Raw genomic sequence first — 21,962 nt, forward strand, 5'->3', positions numbered from 1 at the left:
CTTTTTTCCTTTCTGCCTCCTTTTCTTTCCTCCTTTACCCCTTCAGTCCCCCTCTCTCTCTCTCCCTCTTTCACTTCCTCCTTTCATTCCTTAGTTCCCGCCTCAATTTTTTTTCATTACTTCATTCCTTTCTTTACAAGCTCCTCTCTGTCTCTCCCTCTCTTCCTCTCACTCCTCCCGCTTCGTCTCCTTGTCAGTCTGCCAACAGCCTGACGGCCTGTTCGTTTTCATCCTCTGCCTAGAAAACAAGGTCTAAAGTTCAAAGCTGCTGTTGTGGATTAGCGGAGGAGAGGGAACACATAAGGAGGCCAGGCCTGGGTCAGAACAGATTTGAATATCGTCTTAAATAGATGGAATTTTAATCTAATCAGACACCACATTTCAGTTTCAGTACACGTAATTACTTGTGAATAATGAATAAAATAAGGATCAATTACTCATAGTTTTACCAGTTTCATGACAGAAAAAAATCAGAATTACATGTGGATTTTGCTTGTGTAAGTGTGGCAATGCACCGCAAATAGCCTTAAGGCTATCATAGGACACTGAGGATTTACAGTTATTATGATTATTGGCCAGGTATTTTGTCAAGCAGTGTATTGGTCCAATCATAAACATAACTGTGGTGTGGAACACAGTTCTTGATTATCAGCCCCAGAGTGGAGACTTGTGAGATGAGGTAATTAGGGATGTTTGTAGGTTTTTATGTGTGTGTGTATATACTGTATATGCCAGACACCTTGTTCTGTGATTGTAATGTATTCAGAAGTTATTAATATTCTACACTGACTAGGCTGGGGGAAATAGAAGGTAGAATAGGAGTAATTGGAGGTGAGCACAAATCAAGTGCGTTCTGTCTGACATGTTTTTTGCCCTAAAGCCTCAAAAGGGGACACTTGTGAAATGCCATAAATATAAGTTCTTGTGTGCGTGTGTTTGTGTACTGTTTTTCATCTGACGAGTAAGGGAAATATATTTTGATGGTCTAGTCATTTTCATATTCCCACGTCATGCCACTGCTTACTGTACACACACAGTGCTTGTGTATGTGTGTGTGATTTAATTTCGTTAACATATTCACCGTGTGCACAGCTGGGTTGTTCTGGGCTGTTCTCATGTTGGAATCTGTGTGTGTTTGAGACAGAGGCGTGTGTATGTGCGTGCATGATTGTGTGCCTCCACCATTAATAGAGAAAGTGTGAGAGAGAGAGAGAGAGAGAGAGAGAGAGAGAGAGAGAGAGTGCCAGGGTGCCCACCGGTATTTATCCCAGCTCAGCTTTTTTCAGCCCCTGTTATTATAGTGCCTGTGTAAAACATCCTCCCACTAACTTGCACATACACTGGCTCACCATACAGACAATTAGCAGCATCTTCAGCATTTTTTCTGCTGGTGAGCGGGCGTGTGTGAAGGAGATAAAAACCTGGTCTGGTTTTGCTGTGTGTGTGGTGAGTGTGGTTGTATGCTGGAGAAAAATGAAGGATCAGCACCTTAGATTAGAGCCACTTTTATCCATGTGACTTTTTTATTTTATGAAATGTGATCCAAAATATATCTTTATTTTGAGATGTGTCCTCTTATTTTTAAAATAAGATAATTGATTATTTCATTATGATATTCTTGTAACACATACCTGAATTTTGCCATTACACTGTTAGTGTGTTGACAACAGCAGCTGGATCAGCTAAGATATGTGACTTTGTTGCTGCAGCTACAATTATTTAGCGGTCAAGTCCATGCTGAGTCACAAAAGTTCACAAATTGATGATAAATTGAGGAAATTGTGTAAAATTTTAATTTCCAGCATGGACATATAGCACCTTCAGATTGTTTTCAACCATCTGGACAATTTATGGAGCATAGACTGAATCTGAAAGCTGTACAGTCAAACATCCTTCTACAAGTCAGTATATGACTTTCTGGATAACTGAAGAGATATTTTTCTGTTTTTATTTTTGAATAGATTAGAAAAAAACATGTAAAAGCATCTCTTTGGTCTGAAATATTTTGTGTTGATTGCAGAAAATCTCACTGAGATCCATTTGAAAGGGGTTTGATTTCATGTGGATAGTTGTGTGTTTGTTTGTTTGATATGATGCAGTAAGTTTGTGATTAGGACTTGAAGCGAGGGCCACTTACTTGTGAGTCTGTATGGCCTATTGACACTGATTGATATTGATACTCATGTCTTGTTTTGCTATCTTCTGGATTACAAATTATTCAGTTTACAATATGCAATTACTTTGAGAATTAAATGATTTAACAATTTTCATTTCATTATTTTGTGTACATTGTTGCATGATCCCAGTTTATTAGGTACACCTAGCTAAAAAGAATGCAGTCTAATACAACAGTCCTGCAATAAATCCTACCTTCATGAAAGTTATAATGAGAGGTGTTGATTCAATTGTATGATCATTTTAGAGACTGTAGTTTGTGGTGCTGTTAAACTGTATTGCATTATACAGAGAGGTGTTTCTGATATTTAGCCTTCCTTCATTGATATAAATGGGATGGACAAAATAATAGAAACTTGTAGATTGTTACACTAAATCCAAATTAGAGTATTATGTTCAGCCTAGATGAGATTAGAGGGATTTAAGAGCTTTGGAAGCATACACCACCCTGGTCAAACAGAATTTAACTTGTGATTTTTGACTTTCCAGCTCAGTAAACAAATCAAGTCAAACCCAAAGATGGCAAAGCCAGAAGTCTCTGTGTAATATGATCGTGAGGAAACATAGCGGACATTTGATTTTTGAGTGTTGGGATTTTGAGTGTGTGTGTGCCTGTTAAGCTCTCGCCTGGATGTCGCTTTGTTGTACTGTACTGAACTATACGCAGCAGATTCCATTTCCTATGGTACTCTGCTATACTGAGCCTTATACGGGGCCGGTCAGTACTGGCTTACTTCTGAGCTTTGAACTATGTAGAAGGAGAGTGAGAGTGAAAGTCTCACAACTTATTGTCTACCGAAAGGAAACGGTGGTTGGTAGAAAATATTGTGTTAAACTCGTTCTCATGCAGTACAGCCCACCTGAGGGATCAGAGAGGAAGAAGAGGCTTTTCTTCCTCCCATCCTCTCTGCATCTGAACTTCATTGTCTGAATTTCATCGTCTGAATTTCAACAGTAAAATCTAATACAGTTTTCAGTTGTCAAGAAAGCCACATTGCTTACAAATTTTAACAGAGGCATACAGTGTGCACTATAATGTAGGAAAATATGAATGAATAAACAGCAATTAGATCAGACTTGATTATTACAGGACTCACAGACTCAAATCAGGTCGTCCCTACGCAATAGCAGTGGGTGGTCTTTAACTTCTCTGATTCATCAACATGTTGCCTGGTTGGTCTGGCTTTGAGCCATCTATTGGTGGGATCTGATTCATACTGCAGCTGCAATGGTTGCATTTGAATCACATTTATAGACCTTAAACAGCGACATAGTTGCGATAGATGTATATTTATGCTTGGCCTCTTTTTTTGCTGGACTAAGCATCTCTACCTCTATGTTATGTATCTTCTCAGCAAAATTCCAAAATGCTAAATTTCCATAGTCAGTGTAGATGTAACTAAAGTCAACGACTTCTTGCCTGTAAGCAGGCGCTGATTTAAACAAAGAGAGTACTCTTTCAGACAATGGTGTGATACTTTATTGATCCCTGTGGGGAAATTGTTGTTCTCTTGCCATCTCCACTGGGAGGTCAGGGGTCAGGGTCAGCCACGGAGCAGCAGCCCTGCAGCTGGAAGGGGTTTGAGTGCGGTAGTTCAGGGACACTTATGCAGTGCAAATGCTTGCTGTTATGGTGGTGTGAACTCAGGTCCTTAGTTTAAGGATAATCTCTTTAACCCCTATGCTTCCCTGTCACCAAGTTCAAACCACTTCAGCTGCACGTGGCCACTCTGTAAACATGTGATATGAAAGGTCGGAAAGGCACCAGTCAAACAAGAATGCTAAACATTCTTTTAAAGCATTTATGATACAAGATTTTAAAGATATTGACAAAAAAAGTTTCAGTATGTTTAATTTATCGGCTCTGCTAAGCATGTATTTTAATTAAAAATCATATTTGAATTTTAGCAATAAAGGACCAGCCATAAGATAATAATAATAATTCCTTTTTAGATTCTAGCTGGTGTTCGTCAGGGCTTCTCCGAGTGGGCTTCCTAAGAGATTTCCAGGGGATCCATAGCAAAATAAAAGATGAAATAGTTATTTTTTCTAGTGTACTAACTAGAGTATATTATAAAAAGGGGATTTGGGACTCAGTGTTTCTGTACACAAACCTCCCTTCTACATCCATGGTCATTTTTTCTTCTATTAGAGCAGTTATTGAGACAAATGAGAAATGGTCAAAATCATTTTATCCACTGAAGTGTAACCCATGCCAGTTTGTTGTTCAGCAACTTCACCGCTTTTCTTCTAAACAAAATCCTCAATAATCAGTTTTGTCGGCCTGTGATTTCTGAAAGCATTTCTCAGATTGTGAAAACAGCACATTCTGGTAAAGGCCACCAGATCTTCATTAATTATCAAGCTCAGTTTCAGTGTTGTACTGACAAAATGCTCAAAGAACCCAAAATAACTAAAAACATGTTTTTACTGTGGGCAACAAGCACCCCTTCAGTAACCTTTACAGGTGTACCACAGCACAGCATTGGCCATTTCAGGCTGGTCCAATAATGGCTGTTATTGTGTATGAGAGCTTGAATGGCTTAACTGCTTTTAAACAGAGTTGGCCGTATTTTGATGCATTATCTGAATGAAATACTTCTGTCATTTGTGTTGAAACAGAAAAACAAACAATTCTCCTTAGTGACTCAGTAAGGAATGCCAAATATCCTTCATTGAATGTTTCTTTCGCACACTGCATGGTGATGGGGTCTTAATGGTCTGCCTCAAGGGACCTAGTGTTTACATGGTATGAGGGGGTTTATGAATTTTAACATGGCGAGATGGCACTCAGCTGCACTGCTCACCACTTCTTCAGAGAGGAAAATAACATCAGCATCAGCAAAAACAAACAGAGCGGCTCTGCTGTAATCTGGCCTGATTATCCCCCTCACTAAATGTTTCATCTGTTGACATTAAATGTCACTTGTAGCTGACTCTGCATAGCTCTCAGAGTCAACAAGGACAAATGGGTTTACAGCTGAGGATGGAGAGTGAGATTAGTCAAAACAGAGGCACATACGAACAGCAAAGTGAAACATAAAGGAGGGAAAAAAGAAAGAGGAATGAAACAAAGATGGGATGGGATGACAAGCAAGAATGCAATGGCTGTTGTTGCCATGACGACAGAAATTTGACTTGAGTACCTGTGTTTAATAGCTAAAAATGTAATACTACTGCACTGCTTTGGTTAACAAGAAAAAAATGAGGAGGACTGTTTGCTGCTTTTGTTATGTTTTCCCTTATTTGATTCCAAATGTTGTAGTACTCAGATCCAGACTTGGTGTATTTAAGCCTTTTCTGTTTTACTTACTTATACCAGTCTGCACATGTACACCCTCAGGACATGACTTTAAAGTGGGAAATAATCTCGTGGATTACACTAGTCAAAGTTGGCAAAACTCTGAAAGTTTGCAAAAGTCGGTTTTCAGTGTCCAGTCTTTCGCAACACTATTGATGTAGCATTGAATTTTATTATTGTGTCAACACCAGCAAGGACTTTAGGTGCAGTGAGTGATAGGAGTCACAAGGCTGTAAACAGGGCGTATGAGGTGAACAGCGGTGGACTAGCTTGACAAATCAACACAGTTCCACTTCTATATTGTAAACAAGCCATCCTGGCTGGCTAACCACGACCCCAAGGAGTTCTTCTTTGGTGAGTCAACAAGATACTGTACTCTTCTGAGGTACTCTTCTGTCATGGGGGGACCCACAAAGTTACACATTCTATGTCCTCACACTTAAATTATGCATTTGGATGACCTCATAGTGGTTTGGGTAGTTTTGTAAAAGATTTCCCTGTCATCATATCACATATTTATTTTCTTATCTGCATAATATCTGAATGAAGATGCCTTTAAAATAATATTCTAAAAAAGTACAGGTAATACAGGTATTTAGGCCACTTATAGTTCTTCTGAGATGAGGAACTGTGTAAAAATGCACAGCTAAGGTATAGAGTCATAGTTACATTTTCGCAATAATATAGCTTCTACTTTCCTGCATTAACTAAATAATAGATTTAGATGTTTTAGAGTATACATGACTGGAAGAAAAAAACTGATTGTGGTAATTGGTTAATTTTGCCATGGGAAAAACTGTGTACAAGTAATACTACAATCATAATCAGCTCTTTATCTGTATATGAACCTGTGTATGTGCTTATAGTATATCTTGTTGTTGTTTTCCTCATACACAGAGATTACCTGACCGTAGCCGTGTAACGCGTTTAATAAATCAGTTCTCCAGTGTCGACACACACACACACTTTTAATGAAAATGGATCCCTGAAAAATCCATTATACACAGCTGAGTTCTGTTTCGTCCAGCAACATTGCCTCTCTTGTTTCACCCAATTCAATTGCATTTGTTTTGTTGGCATGAATGTCATATTAACAGGTTTATATGAAGCATATAAGCATAAGCATCCAAAATAAACATGAAAATTTAATAAACTAATACAAATAAACAGCACAACTTGGGTTTAGTGAGATTGAATCAGTTTTAACTAGGGGTGTCCTGATCAAGTATTTTTGGACTCTGATCCTGATCTGAGTCCTTTATTATTGGGCATCTCTGGTACCTGGTACGATCCGATTCTTCATTTCACTTAAATATTGATTAAATATATATCTGACACATCTAACAGATGTAGCTACTAAATCTGACACTACTTGATCCAAATACTGAAGGTCTTGGTTCAAAACTATTTAGTTTATAAGCTTAAAATTATTGATGTGATCCAAATAAAGATTAATGGTGAGAATGTGACTTGAAGCAATCCACTAGAGAGAAGATGTATCACTCTCTGTTGGAGTTGTGGGAGCTACAAAAACACTCAATCCACTCAATCCGCTGGCACTGTTTATCATTTTTAAACGGCGAAAGCGATTTCTAAAAATGAGGAGCTGTTTTGTACACTGCTCTTTGCTAATAAAAGAGGGTGAGAGATTCGTTAGCATCCGAGTATAGCAAATCCGCGTATTTTGCCAACCTCTGTGTCTAAATCAGAATCACACACTGGTGTTGCCAAATAATTTTTCACATTAACAATCTTTAATTTTCACTTGGATGTGCAGCGAAATACTCGCACCTAAAGGAGAGCAGTGCTCCAACACTAGCAGACTGCGGTGGACAGGACAGCAAAGTACAGTAAAGACAGGATCGGCCCCAATATGGATCTTTAGGATTGGCTCTGGGCATCTCTAGTCTTATTCCACTAATTTCCTTATCTCATGTTTAGGGTTGACGGTTCTACTACAATATTGCCAAATAAGAAAAAAAAAAAACTAATCAAAATTTTGTCACATAAATAAATCATTAACCAGCACATTCGCTCCTTCTCTGTAATAATCACATACACATTCTATGTCTCTCTGCATCCTACCATATTTCCATACCTGCTACTTAAAAAGAAAAAGACGATGATGATGAAGATGCTAATTGATTTGTTCTCTTAAAGTAGATATAGGTATATTGACAGATATGTAGGAAAAGGTGTATGAATGAGAAAACAGATTGTTAAAGAGAAAGGGAGAGATGGAATTACTTGTCAGCCTGGCAGCTAAAAAGTCTGCCCCCTTTTATCTACCAACTAACCACGCTGACTATAAATAAATAAAAATGCTAATTATTAAGCAGAGCTAAGAATGAGAAACAAGTGAGAGAAAACACATAAAGGGGAAAAGGAGTGACAAAGAAGTGATTAAAGGAGAAATAACCAGAGTTGTTAATTACAGACCTGGAGCATACTAGCACTGTTGTTAATCAGCACCAGTAATGAAAGTGCAGGTTGTTTTGGTGTTGTTTTTGCAGATCTGTTGAGATGTTTGACATGCTGTCTCTCCATTTTGCCCTCTACATCTTTTTCATTATGCACCTGCTGCTGTATCAGAAAAAAAGCTGTTTTTGTGACATGATGACTAATGGTTTCTGTCTTGTTATTGTGTGCACCTCTATCCTGTCAACGCAATCTTTACCCACTAAAACACGCACTTTAACCTGAAATCACCAATATGTTTGTGAATTAGACATGCCCCTGTGCTGTGTGTGTCCTGTTTTTTCGTGTTGTGTGTTCTGGGTAATTCAATGCAATTCAATTTTATTTATACAGTGTCAGTTCAGAACAGAAGTTATCTCATTGCAGATTTTCCTATAGAGCAGGTCTAGACCATACTCTTTATAATATTATTTACAGAGACCCAACAAATCCCACCATGAACAAGCATTTGGTGACAGTGGTAAGGAAAATCTTCCTTTTTACTGGCAGAAACCTCGGGGCAGAACCAGACTCAATGGTGGGCGGCCAGCCGCCGCTACCATGTTGTAATGAGACTGATGCTTCACTGCCGGTAGCTCCTGGCTTGCATGTATCTGTGTTTGTATTTTGCTGGGAACAGGTGCTGAAGCTTCAACTAGCCAAGATGTAATGAGAGCTAATGGAGTCTGTCTTTGTTTGTCTCCATCCTGTACTTGTGCTCTCAACTGCCTCCCCTCTCCCCTCTTTCACTATTTCTCTCTCACCATCCATTACTCCTCTGCACAAATAGAGAAGCGGAGTCCCTCCCCGTCTGGTGTCCCCCATGGGACCTTATTTCGGGAAAAATATGTACAGTAGTCAAAAGCAAGTGCCATGAATTACACATGATGTTTGTCAATTCAGTTTGTAGTAGTTTTGTGTGAAACCAGTCAGTGAACTACATCTCTTGCTCGCACAATATACGTCACTAACACCGACATGGCCGTCCCTTGTAACGTTAGCTTACCTGATGTGTTTTATCCAGCAACTCCCGGTCCTTTTATCAGCCAGGAAGCAAAAGAACGAGCAAGACCCGTTGTTCGTGTGACTAAATCCAGTACTTTATACATCCATGTACGAAACACACAGGCATCGTAGCTTCAGCGGCTCTGGGTAGCTTGTGGAGAGAGAAAGTCATGACGCCCCTTTTGCGACTTTTAGGTGTGTAGTCTTTCTAATTATGTGTTTTCACAGTCGTATGCTGTGTTCAGACTACTGGCGACAAAGCTACCTATTTTCAGTTGAAGCTAGTGACATGAAGTTGCTGCGTGACAGGCGTGATGCGCTACAAATCAAAATTGAGATGGCCTCAACTTTTTTCAAGAAGCCACTTAATTTTGACTTTAAATGAATATTAAAGGTAGTAAAATGTGATATCGTGTTAGACAAATACAGACACCATTAGACAAATACAGACCTGAATTAGTTGTACAATATTAATCTAATCTGCATTGCCATAATTCACTCCAAATCTCGTAAGTAAGTACACAGTCACCTTGGTCTTATGTTCCTTCATTAGCTTTATTCAGCCAAAAATAATAAAAAGTATTAAAAAAGTGGGGAGCCCTGGTAGCCGAAATGGTTAAACTACTTAACATATTAAGGATTAACATATTTTTGTGTGTGTGTGTGTCTCTGAGTTCTTTTCTTGCAATGGGTTTATGCAGTTTGGTCAGTTCAGCTGAAACATATTCATAAGGTCACATTAAAATATGCATTAAGATATAGCCTAATTGAAGACCCAGCCAGAGTGCATTTGTCAGTCCTGTGTGACCATATTATACATATTCTCCACAGGCCAACACTTGAACCCACTGATCAAACCTATTAAATACACAGTTCCTTTCATCCTCCATAATTTCTCTCCTCTCCCTTTTGACTTCCTTAAATTACCCTCACCTCTTCAATCAGACTTTAAACAGAGGATCTTTCTGTACACATTGATATGGATTAGTTTGCACACAGTTGGCCCGTCGGTGTGTGTTACTCTACTGCTGTTTATTTCATAAGGGACGGCCAGATGGTGTAAGTGTGTGTGGAAAAATGAGCACTCTTGAAAATATTTCATCTTGGCAGTATTAAATGTATCATGTCATTTCTTAGACTTTGGCAAATGGCCCGCTTTCTGTCATTAATTGTCTTTCCAGTTAGCATTGAAATTTCGCGATTCTTAATATTTGGTGTATGTGTATGCATTTGTGTGTGTTTGTGTGTACCTGTGTCTGCTGAGTCATTCAACCATTAGATGTAGAGTGTGGCTGTCAGTGGCTTTTGCTAAATATGCTAATAGCCCGACACCTGTTTGTATAAAAAGAGGAAAACACACACCTCCCCATCAAGCTCACACTCAACACTCCCACACAACACACGAGCAGGGGAAACAAACTGATTTTTAAGCTTTGTTTGAGGTTGGTGAAATTCTTGCATGCACACAGACAGGACACATTCCTAATCTTTATATCTTTTTGTGGTTATGTGTTAAACAAGGAGCTGGCCAGCAGTGTCAGACGGGCTCTAATCCCTTCTCTCTCTTTTCCTCTTCTCGGCAGTGATGGAGCCCATGACGGTGACGACGTCGGTGGTCGGATCGGACGAGTTCGACCGCAACGCCCCGCGGATCTGCGGTGTGTGCGGTGACAAGGCCACCGGCTTCCACTTTAACGCCATGACCTGTGAAGGCTGCAAGGGATTCTTCAGGTAGGTGTTGTCCCTGATTTTTATTTTCAGGTAGCACTGACAGGCATTGAACTTGTTTGTTAGAACTTTTTGGTGGTCTTTTCAGTTTCACTTGAATTTAAATCAATAATGCATAACTTGAAACAATGAAACAATCACCAATTATTTTCCGTTCTTCCTAAAATATTTATGTATGAATGAGATAAATGTTTTTGTCGAATATCAGCAATATGAATTTATATAATTGTTTTAGTACACTGGCTGCCGTTGCTCCTCCTTAACATGTTGCCATTGCCCAATAGCAAATAAATATTCAAAGAGGAGTATGCGTGTATGACAACCTGATGTCACTGTACACTGTGTTTGATGTTATGGTACAGCATGTGTTTTTCTGTCTGGCTGCATGAAGATTCATGCAATGTTTTCAGAACGATATACGTTATTCAGTGGATAATAATAATCCTTCTATTTGTTTTCCTTTTTTCCCTCTGTCTCGCTTGCTCTTTTACATACACAAACGGACACACACATACTTTTATTCATTCATCAAGGATTCTAAATAGGATTCAGTAATGAAGTATTATGATTAATTTAAATCTCATCAGCCGAAGGGAGAAGAATAAAGATGACGTCCATTCAGACAAACTGTGATTTTTAATATAAATGGAATGAGTTTAATTTGTAATTACTAAAATGTTTTATGTAAAAAATATATGTATAATAAATAAATTAAGCAGTGCATTATGTAGGCTGTGATGCGCGTTCCTAAATCTTATGGTACTGTATATAAAATATTAATTCAAAGGAGCTATCATTTTGACTTGACTGCTTATTTCAGTATGGTTTGCAGTTAATTTTTGGTTCTGGAAGGGTAAAAAATCCATTCAGTCCTTTAGAAGAGAGTTGCATTATCATCAATAACAATTGTTGCAAAAGTTACCTTCATTTGTCCCTGCAATGGAATATTTTAACCATCACAGAGAATAAATGATTCTAAATTAGCATTTGACTAATTACTAATATAATTTTATAGGCGCAGTATGAAGCGTAAAGCCGCCTTCACCTGTCCATTCAACGGGAGCTGCACCATCACCAAGGACAACCGGCGTCACTGCCAGGCCTGTCGTCTCAAACGCTGCATTGACATCGGCATGATGAAAGAGTGTGAGTTGAGTTTTTCTGACCTTTTAGCAATGCTGCTGATTTGTTGGAGTCATAGCATGAGATGGAAATACAAGTTCAGCTGCATATTTTACTTTCAACAATTTTTCATGATTGCCTGTGAGTCGTCTTCACTGTTTTGATCTCATATTGTCATGGGTTGGTTGCTGTACATTAACAGTGTTCTGACAAACACAGAATTAGCTAGAACCTAGACTGATGAGGTGAATTGACTCACTTCTAATGCTATAACTGCATTGGAAATAAGTCAAATCATCATTTTCTTGAGAAGTGACAATACTTCAGATCCAGTACTATCTAGGTCACATCACATGATGTGAGAAAATTACTGAAACAACAACAACAAATTCACATCATACCCTATAAACAGATATTTTACAGTACATAAGATTAGAGTAGATAAGATTTCTAAAGGTTGATACTGAAGTGATATTAAGGCAGGATGTCACATCTTTGCCTCCTCTTGACATTCCTTTGATGTAATATTAATGTAGACATCTGAAGTAGAGCAGCTGCTTCTAATGCTGCTTCTGAATCAGTGCTTAACTTGAAAACCATAGCCATTGCTGCATGAAATACAGTTAACTTGTTTTTTTGGGTTTTTTTGCACTTGACCAGACGGCACTTTAGCCAGTGCCATATTTAAACACATTCCCCAGCTTACATCACATATAAAGCCAGCTAGAGGACGGGAGTCTACAGTCCAAATAGAAAACCTGAAAATCTGTAGGTGATTTTAGAGCAGCCTATTTAATGAGTGTGTTGTGTCTGGCTCACCTAATAGCTTTTCTTTTTTTCCATTTTTTGGCATGCCTGCTTCCAATTAGAACAGTAAAGTAAAAAATCTTCCACTACAATCTAGTATTTAAATCGGTGCAATATTCAAAAACCCATAAAAATCAACCCAAAATAAAACCCAGTTTTGCAAGCAATATTATTTTATTTTCAGTCATTATTTTATGCAGTTTTTGTTTTATAGATGCTGTTTATCATGCTATCATCATCATCATTATTACAATTACGTCTAAAATGTATTGATTATATTATCATTATTTGCTTTTTAATGCTTTTTGTGAGCACAGAAAAGCTTAATAAATGTCATTTTTAGATGTACCAACTGCCTGGAGAGATTAGTGTCAGGTTGGCTGGTGCAAGCAGTTAACTGGTTTCCTGCTTACATAGCATTTAATCTAAAATTTAAAGACATTCATGAAGAACATCGACCAGTAGAATCAGTGGTAGGGTGTAAATTGATCTGATTTGCAACAAGGAGACACGCACTAGTGGATATGCATAAGGCAGGCTGTACCATATGGAAAACTCAGGCTCGGGTCAAATAGTAGCTACAAATAATAATTAGTGTATTTAATCCTGCTTTTATTATACCAGATGGGGTTTCCATCATGAGTGCAATTTAGATTTGCGATTTAGTTTTAATCAAAGTAATTTATCTTAACTGGATTGAAATTGTGTTGTTTTATATGTTTGAAAGGCTGTTTGACAAAGTTCTGCTCTTAACCATGTTGGTTATGCATACAGTACAGTAATACAAGTAGATGGTAGAATGAGACATCACCTCACCCCATGTTAACACAAAATGACACCTTATCACAACTGATTCATAATGACTAACATAGAAGGGTATCTTGCATCCCACTTATTTAAATGTAAAAGAGTGAGGGAGCACCACTTTTCTTAATAACAGGGTTGCAAGTCAGTGTGCATTTGAATTTCAGCAAACTACCCCACTAATAGGAAAGAGCACCAACAGCAGTGCATCAGCATAACCATGACAAGTAGTAGATGACAAGAAGAGAATAAGGGAAGGAAGGAAGCCAGGGGGGGTTAAAGTCCTGTTCAACAAAGACACACAATGGTCTGGCCCACATTTCATTCACAAACAGACTGTGTGTCGGGGGGTTCAGACTGATGATAACCGCTGTGGTGACCACAAATTGCCACATGATGACACTGGAGTGTCTGTATTTCATTGAGAAAGGATGAGAGAAAAGCAAGTGAGAGGAGAGTGAGAGAGACCTATCAGTATATTACAGCCAATATATAGGTTCATGGGGTAGGAAGTCCACTGCACTCACCTGAGTATTGCAGCGGTTTTACTTGTCTCTATGGTGACTGTGTGTATGTGCAGCCATTATTTTTTTTGCATAGAGATCTACAAGCGGCAGCTTTGTTCATAGTCTGTACTACCTGTGCAAAACCAGCAATCTTCTGCAATAATAAACCTGTTTCAAGAATGTTGCATTAATGCCAACTGTAATTGAAAAAAAAAAAAAGGCAGAATCACTCTAGGGAAGCGCTGAAAAGAAATCAGGATGATACGCTAGCAATTAGTACTTGACATTAAAAGCATAATTCACATTGTTAACTCTTATTAATTTCCATCACAGTCTGAAAGCAGCAGGTATGTGTTTATCTGCAGTCTGTGATTGGAGTGACATGAATTGTCAAAATGTTATTATGCACTACAGATCCACTGGTTGCATTTCTTGTGTAACAAGCATCAGGCAGCTTCCACATACTTCTGCGCTCTTGTGCACATCTAAGTAATCATTAAATCCTGGCATTGCACTCAGCTTCAGTTTATGCAGTGCAAATCAGTTTTAATTTTAGTAAAAAAGAAAATGAATCTGTCTCATTTCTGTTTCAGAAATGTGCTGGCCCACTCATACACTTAATGACTTTGCCCTGATGTAAAATTGATTTACTTTCCTCCATGATAAAGATTCCCATCTGTCCAGCAATATGTGTACTTGGAAAACAAAATGAGAATGTAAAGCAAAAACAATCATTGTTCCATTATTACATCTGCATTCCTATCTGTAAAACAGACAATCTTTATGAACTGGAAAATACAGAAAAGTGACTGACACGGTGTGGATAACTGGTGCAAAAACTGTATGGACTTGTGCCTCCAGTCACAAAAATACCAAAGGTGCCCTTCCACTCCCTCTTAAAATTCATGCTGAGGCCAGGATGAAGGTGTGGCACTGAGAGTTGATTTGTGGAAAGTTGAAAGCCTCACAACCAATTATAGAGTCATTGTTTCTCAGCTGGAGATGGGTCCAAACAGAGACAGATACAGTACGCACACATGGGTGCACGTACACACATACATACCAGCACGTAGAGTTAAGAACTTACGTATGGTCATCATTGATCTCCATGTTGTTGTTGTTGTTTGTAAATGTCTTTGGTCCTGTGACCTGTAGTTGCTCATATGAAAGACTACTGACAAAGAGGAAAGCACATGAATGTATCGTGCATATCTCTACATGTTGCTCTTATGAGCATGTTCCTAACAGTTACTTAATTGTGTGTTTCATCAATCTGTCTCACTGTGAATCTTGTGACAGCATTGACAAACATGACAAGCTTGGGAAGGGACTTTCTCCTGTATCATGAAGAAATTTATATTGTGATTGGATTTCAGTACAGGCACTAAGTGTCATAAGATATGCAGGATACTGAGTACACTAATAACTGTACTCATACTAAAATTATACATCTTTCTTAGGATAACTTTTTTTTGTGGCTTCTTGAAAGATATTTTCACAAAACAAAAAAAACTCTTTATATTTATATTGGTCTTTGTCTAAGCTTTTCCACCACTATTCAGTTTAGAACTGTGTGTTGGTGTGCTCTCTGTGAGCTGTGCCAGCTGAGTTCGTAGTAAACACCCCTACACTGTCCTTGTTTGACAGAGGTTAGAGAGATGCCAGGAAAAGACCTCCCCGCTTGTGTGTGTGAGTGTATGTATTTGCATGCTTGCTGTGTTTGTCTGTTTGCGTGGGTGTATTTGTAACAGGATTAGAATCACAGGAGAGTTTGTAAAATGCTTTAGCCTTTAGATGATTGAATTCCTGCCCTCAGTGTCTCTCAGTACCAAATCTGTGGTGCTGCCCTCCATTTGTCTCCTTAATTCTTATTCTTCATCCTCTCTCTCTTTGTATTCTGTCTCTTTGACAACCTTTACAATTGCATTACCATAAGTGCCAGATGCTTAATTTATAGTTGGATAGACCAAAAACACATGAAATGGAGCTGAATATGCATGTATATATAATGCAAAAACAAAGGCTTGGTTCCCAGACTACTGTATTTAGCTTATCTTTCAAAGCATTTCCATCCATATAGATTTGCATGATAAGCAGTACAAAGGTGGTTGAGAATTAAATGTTCTGTTCCTCTTAGTTGTTATATTTGTAAAAAAAAAAAAAAAGAAAGTTAGTTGAAAATAAGCTCTCTGCATTTTCTCTTGACACATTTTGTACTCATTGCACCCTTTCAATATAGCATATTTGTTTTAGCAGTAACTCAACCAGCAAACTAATTGCAAATTAAAAGTGTTGATAAGAAACTCAGGTGCATGAGTGGTTAGACTAAAGCCCGCATCATTTAAAGACATGTTTTTAAAATTGCTGAATAGACACAATCAAATGCCACCTACTCTGTTTATACCCCTTGCCTTCCTGCCACCGTGCACACTTCCATTATGATCTATTGATAAGCTCTTTTGCATCACACACAGCATGTGTGGGTACCCTGACGCCTGGCTGACCTGAATTTACCTCTTGAACATTACAGGCCCAGGGCGGCAGAAATATTGGCCCCATACCAAATCCAGCTTGACATATATCACACCAAATCTGAGCGTTAGCAGCCTCCATTGTCGGTCGGTCGGCTGGTTAACGAGTAAGCCTGTTGTGACCCTCTGGCCTCCTCAACAGGGAGACTCTCCTTTTCCCTCTTTGTCAGTGTCTCTGGTATTACTGGTGTTGACCAAACTCTTATTTTTTATATCCCCCCCACCACACACACACACACACACACACTCACACCTCACCCCCAGCCCCTCACTATTTGCCTTTCTTTCTGTCTTTCTTTCAATGTACCTCTCTGCAATGCAGGGCACCACATCACCACATCCAATCAATCGCTTTCCAAACAGCAAACTTTCTTTTGGTATAGTGCTGTGTGTCTGCCAAGCGCTGTGGGGTGGTCAAGATGTTCCTTTGATGTTCTGTTGTTTTTTGTGGACTCCTGCCTTAATGATGCCATCCAGGGCTCTAACTCGGCTGGAGACTGAATGGTTCAATCATGTCCCAGCCTTAGAATAGCTGCTTTGACGGACTTTGCCAAACTTTGACCAAACTGTGCCTATTCATGATTGTGCTTCATGCTGCATACTTGGATGTCCTCACCACAAGGAGTGGTTATGGGCAGTCTGCTCTTGGCTTGGGACTGGATGGACATTGGAGCGTAGCCAAAGGCTAATTAATGACGGTGGGTTAAAAGAGATGAAAGCCAAGTAAATCCTTTGGTTAGCTAAGCAGTCAGATTCATTCAGTTGCCTTTTTAAGCCTGTGTAGCCAAACTGTTGTTGTTGATGTTGTCTGCATCACCACATTATGTGGTTATGTAACACCGCTTTTGTGGTTGCAATCCAGGGTGCAATCACTGAAAATCCACTTCAAATATAGCTGTTTACAGCTTCCAGGAAAACAACCAGTATGAAGTGCATGATCTAAGCACTATTTAATTCAGAGTCATCCATGCCAACTCATTGGTCTCTTAAATTAGCAGTTACTGTAAAGTATGTATTTATTTGGTGTATTTATTCCTTTGATCCAAATATATACTTACCATTGTAAAGGCTAAAAGTTGTAGCTTGCCACATGACACCATATTTTATTGACATTTTAGGAATAGGTAACAGATAAAATATTCTGAAATGTCTGTATTAACAAATGAAGACATTAAAACAGTTCAACCAGTTAAAAGCTAATTTAGAGGAGGTTACTACAGTTTATAAAGAATGAGACAAAGAAAATGTTATCCTTTGCATCTTTTAGCCTTCTTCAACAAGGTCTCTATCTCTTAAAAACAGTACATGCCATGCCTATAAACCTAAGCAAATAGCATAATTTGATGAAGCTAAATTTAATGTCAGTAATGTATCAATAGTGAGACAGTTTCTCTTTAGCTGTCAGATGGTCTGACTTTCCGTTGTATCTGCACGTGTTGTGACCTCATGCCTCTGGGCCTGTCTGTCTTTGGCAGTCGCAGTCTGTCTGGCAGTCATGCACTCTGTCTGTCTGTCTGTCTGTCTGCACAGTTGAGCGCTTCATAGGTAATCGGTCACTGAGGCAGAGAGTCAAAAGGATAATATGGGCCAAGGCATTCAGGGGTCAGTGCATTACTCCAGTAGTGACTACACTGTCCCACAGAGCCAGGCTTCGGGCCTGGATGACAAGAATACTAACTATAAAATACAATTATTGTATAGTTGTTATGTTCTGTTATTGAACAGTATTTCTAGAGATATGAAATGTTTAACAAATATTGTGTGTGTCTTTTTTTGGTTCAGTGGTAAATATTTGCTCTGAATATATAACTATCGTTCTTGTGTGTTGTTAGCTCTGTATTCTCTGTACAGTTTCCTGTGTGAGCTGGGAAGCTTGTAATGTGTTCTTGTTGTTGTCGTCAGCGGCATCAAACACTGACACACAACACTCTTCCTGCTTATCAACATAAACATCATGTTCTGAAAATATATTAGACAATATCATACCTGGATAGAGTATGTTAAAGTTTAATATATAGTAGTTATGTGCATATATACAGTATATGTGGCTGTGTTCGTTCAGTTTGTTCTTTTATAATGAGCATTTATAACACATGCATGGTTTGTATTTTTTGACATGTATATCTTATAACGCAATGAAAACAATAACAGTGATATAGTGTTAAAACATGTTTCAATTTAAGTAATAAACTGGCTGTGTTTACAAAGTAGTCTAACAAGAAATGTAACACAGAAGGATTTTTTCAGACCACCTCATTACAGATGTCACATCCACACACTGAACATTTGAGGCACATGTTTTTCATTTTATAAAATCTCTTCAGGGACAGCAGGTTTCTTGTTTCACACCGTCAGTGGCCACTCTTCAACACCCATCCAGATGATGGAATAATGTGTATAACTCATACTAAACTAAATCAAAATAGTGCACAGAACGCAATGGTGTGATGCCAGCCCAAGTGTTGATAATAGCCTCTTCACATTAAAAGTTTAAACTGGAGCAATCAGAGCAATGGCAGGTGCCTGGTTTAGGGTTAGGTAGATCTCAGAGGGCTCTGAGATACCAGCCATAGAAATACCTCCTCCAGAGACTCGGTCTGCACAGTGAGTTAAAAATGAAATTTTAGAAAGCCAATAGACGGAGGTGCTGCAGTTAATGTGAAACTCAGTTTTTCTGCTATATTCAACCCCTCATGGTGGCCAACCACAGCAGAAGTTTTGTTACTCAGTGCATAATATTGCCTTATTTATCACTGCTTGGCACAGCAGTGATGCCAATGTTTTCAGTTCTGCCCTGTTCTGTTCTGTTATTTGCTGCAATAAACTAATGTTGATGCGTAAAGCTACAGGAGGACACTAATTCAGCACCACCTGCATTCTTCCCACTAACAGTATTTCAGTGTGAAGGTAGTGATTGGGCTACACTGTGATGCCACTTCAGGAAATGTTGACATTGCCAATGAGGCTAATGTTAGTTGTTTATTTATTTATTTATTTTTTTAAGATATAGCCATTTTTTAGCATTGTTTGTCTGGAAGTTGGTTTAAAACATTGCAAGGATGAAATATATTTTATTACAGCTCTGACTTCTCTTGAAATATGTTTTATTATAGCCAAAGAGGTCGTATTTTGGCAACGGTGGCACAGCATTTGAGCAAGTTATTAAAAAATATAAAAACACTTAAATGCACAGTATTTATTCTCACTGCATTATGTTTTAAATCCAATAGAGATAGATATAAATATGCTGTAATCCATAATAAATAATGAATGTTGTGAATATAAGATTACAAAGTAATGTAATGCTCTAAGACATGTGGAAGTGGCATGCAAACCCAGGAATTCCCTAAAGATCCTCTCATCTTGTCAAACCAAAAGAGTCACTATAAACAATATCTCTAATCCATTCTGCACCATTGTGCTACTCTGCCTGCAGTCTCTACTCCTGCAGCATGAATAAGGCAAAAGGCACTTAAACATCCAACACACACTGCATCAGCCGTATAAAAAGGCAGCAGACATGGCAGGTCTTTTCTGCGTGCCAAACTGAGAAGCTGTATGGTTCATGTAACCTGGGATGGAAATATTTGGAGCTTACATTACAGCTCCCTCACCTAGTTTTAAAGCTAACTTTGTTTTACTGCTGACAAGTAGCACTTTCCTCCCCCCCACGTCTCACTCTTAAAGCCACAATCCATCCTAAAACCGAATTCATTATTCCTGTTATCGTAGCCAGTTCAGGCAGTATTTTGGGATATAAACAACCTTACAATTAGTTGTCAGTGAGCAAACACTTAATTATATCGCTTTTGAAAATGTCTAGCCTTCATCCAAGGTCTTGTTAATGTACAACATAAGAACTGCTTTCCTTTCAGTGTGGGTCATAACTTAATTTTCCCTTTTTTTCTTTAAACTCTACATATAACCCATAAGTAGGGAGAAAAAACAAACCCATTAAACCCAAACCCTTAAATTAACAAAATGTTCAAGTACCTGGATTCATTAATATAAAGACCAGTATAAATCAAAAACCCAATAACCCTAATATTTGAAAATCACCTCCTGTAAAATCCATGCCTTGTTTTCTACTTATAATTTAAATGAAACTATTACAAATGCCTTGAAGAGAGGACAACAAGCAGAAACTGAATTGTAACATGATATCAACCTGAGACACCATATTGCAAATGGACTGAAGCAAAGGGATTTGAAGCAAAAATGTTAATATTTTACTTTGATCTTAGGGAAGTATTGTTATCCACTTAAATACAAAAACCTTGTCACCTGTCTTTGATTTACTGTGGTCATAACAACTTGCTTACACACTTCAAACTCCTCCAGTGTGATCCATGTGCTAACAATTATTACCTTTAGTTTTTCCCTGTGCGTAACAACATTGTAATGCTAGTGCAAAGAGAGTGTGGTGTGTTTGCATGTGTTTACATAGATTAGACACAGTGAGAGGAGACCAGATCAGTTACAACCTAGTGATACTTGGGGTGTTAATGGAGTTACATCTTGATTAAATCCAAGACTTGTTTGCAACTTTCTTTTCTTTGGTTCTTTTTTGATGGATTCAAACAAATACAAATTTTCATTCCAAAATACAGACATGAATGCAAGCCATTAATATGAGGAATTAAATTTATGATGTGGGAAGAGTTTAAGGCATGTGGTCAGGTGTGTTCAGTGCTAATATTTACTGATTGGGCTTGTTTTTGGGCTTGTCTCTTTTTCATTTTTTCTTTGGGCAGCTTTGACATCAGTATTTGTGAATGTGTGTGTGTTTTGTCAGATATTTTAATATAGCCTCTATTGCAGTCATCCTGACAGACGAGGAGGTTCAGAGGAAGAAGGAACTGATATTGAAGAGGAAAGAGGAGGAGGCAGCCCGGGAGGCGATGAGGCCACGGCTGAATGAGGAGCAGGCCCGGATCATCTCCTCCCTGGTGGAAGCTCACCACAAGACCTACGATGCCTCCTATTCTGACTTCTCCCGCTTCAGGGTTAGTCCAGTACAAAGTTTCTTCCTTTACCGAAACCTTACTCACATATCATTGGTGCAGCCAAATTCACTTTGTTCTCCACCATGAATATGGGCGGAGATGATCATGATGTCATGCAACAGAAGGGAGGCTTCCCTGAAGCAGGACATCAGGCCATAATACAAACTTTTCCAGTAAAAAGCAAACTGATACAGAAACTAATTTTTTATCAACACATACAGCACAGTATACTTAATTGTAGTAAATTAAACTAAACACGCGTGAAACTGCCGACTGAAAAACGCGGCTAAAACGCCTCCTGTGTAGGCACACCACGAGAGAGAGTTTGTGAGTGGCAACATCTGTGTGTGTGTGACAGAGGGAGGGTGAGAGAGAGAAGCAGCCTGTGTGAGGGAGAATGAGAGCACTATGTAAAGTTATCTCCACTGGAAAGACTGTTTTAATAATATCATGAAGCAGAATGTAGTGCTACTCTCTGTTGTTGACTTGGTCAGCAATCAGTAAATTTCTCTTTCTCTCC

General features: G+C 38.6%; 1 protein-coding gene across 8 annotated transcripts in view; it reads left to right on the plus strand.

Annotated features, from left to right (window-relative positions):
* LOC122883488 (vitamin D3 receptor A) overlaps window positions 1-21,962 on the plus strand; it is a 90,606-nt gene that overhangs the window by 46,973 nt on the left and 21,671 nt on the right. For 7 of the 8 annotated variants that reach the window (XM_044212243.1, XM_044212244.1, XM_044212242.1 and 4 more), the window contains 3 exons: window positions 10,522-10,669; window positions 11,682-11,812; window positions 21,258-21,442. In XM_044212243.1, coding sequence (XP_044068178.1) covers window positions 10,524-10,669; window positions 11,682-11,812; window positions 21,258-21,442 — 462 coding nt within the window. In that variant the 5' untranslated portion in view covers window positions 10,522-10,523. Of the gene's footprint in view, window positions 1-10,355; window positions 10,381-10,521; window positions 10,670-11,681; window positions 11,813-21,257; window positions 21,443-21,962 lie in introns of those variants that run through there. The other variant, XM_044212246.1, reaches the window with a different exon arrangement.

The sequence above is a fragment of the Siniperca chuatsi genome, linkage group LG10 (assembly GCF_020085105.1).
Source record: "Siniperca chuatsi isolate FFG_IHB_CAS linkage group LG10, ASM2008510v1, whole genome shotgun sequence".
NCBI lineage: Eukaryota > Metazoa > Chordata > Actinopteri > Centrarchiformes > Sinipercidae > Siniperca > Siniperca chuatsi.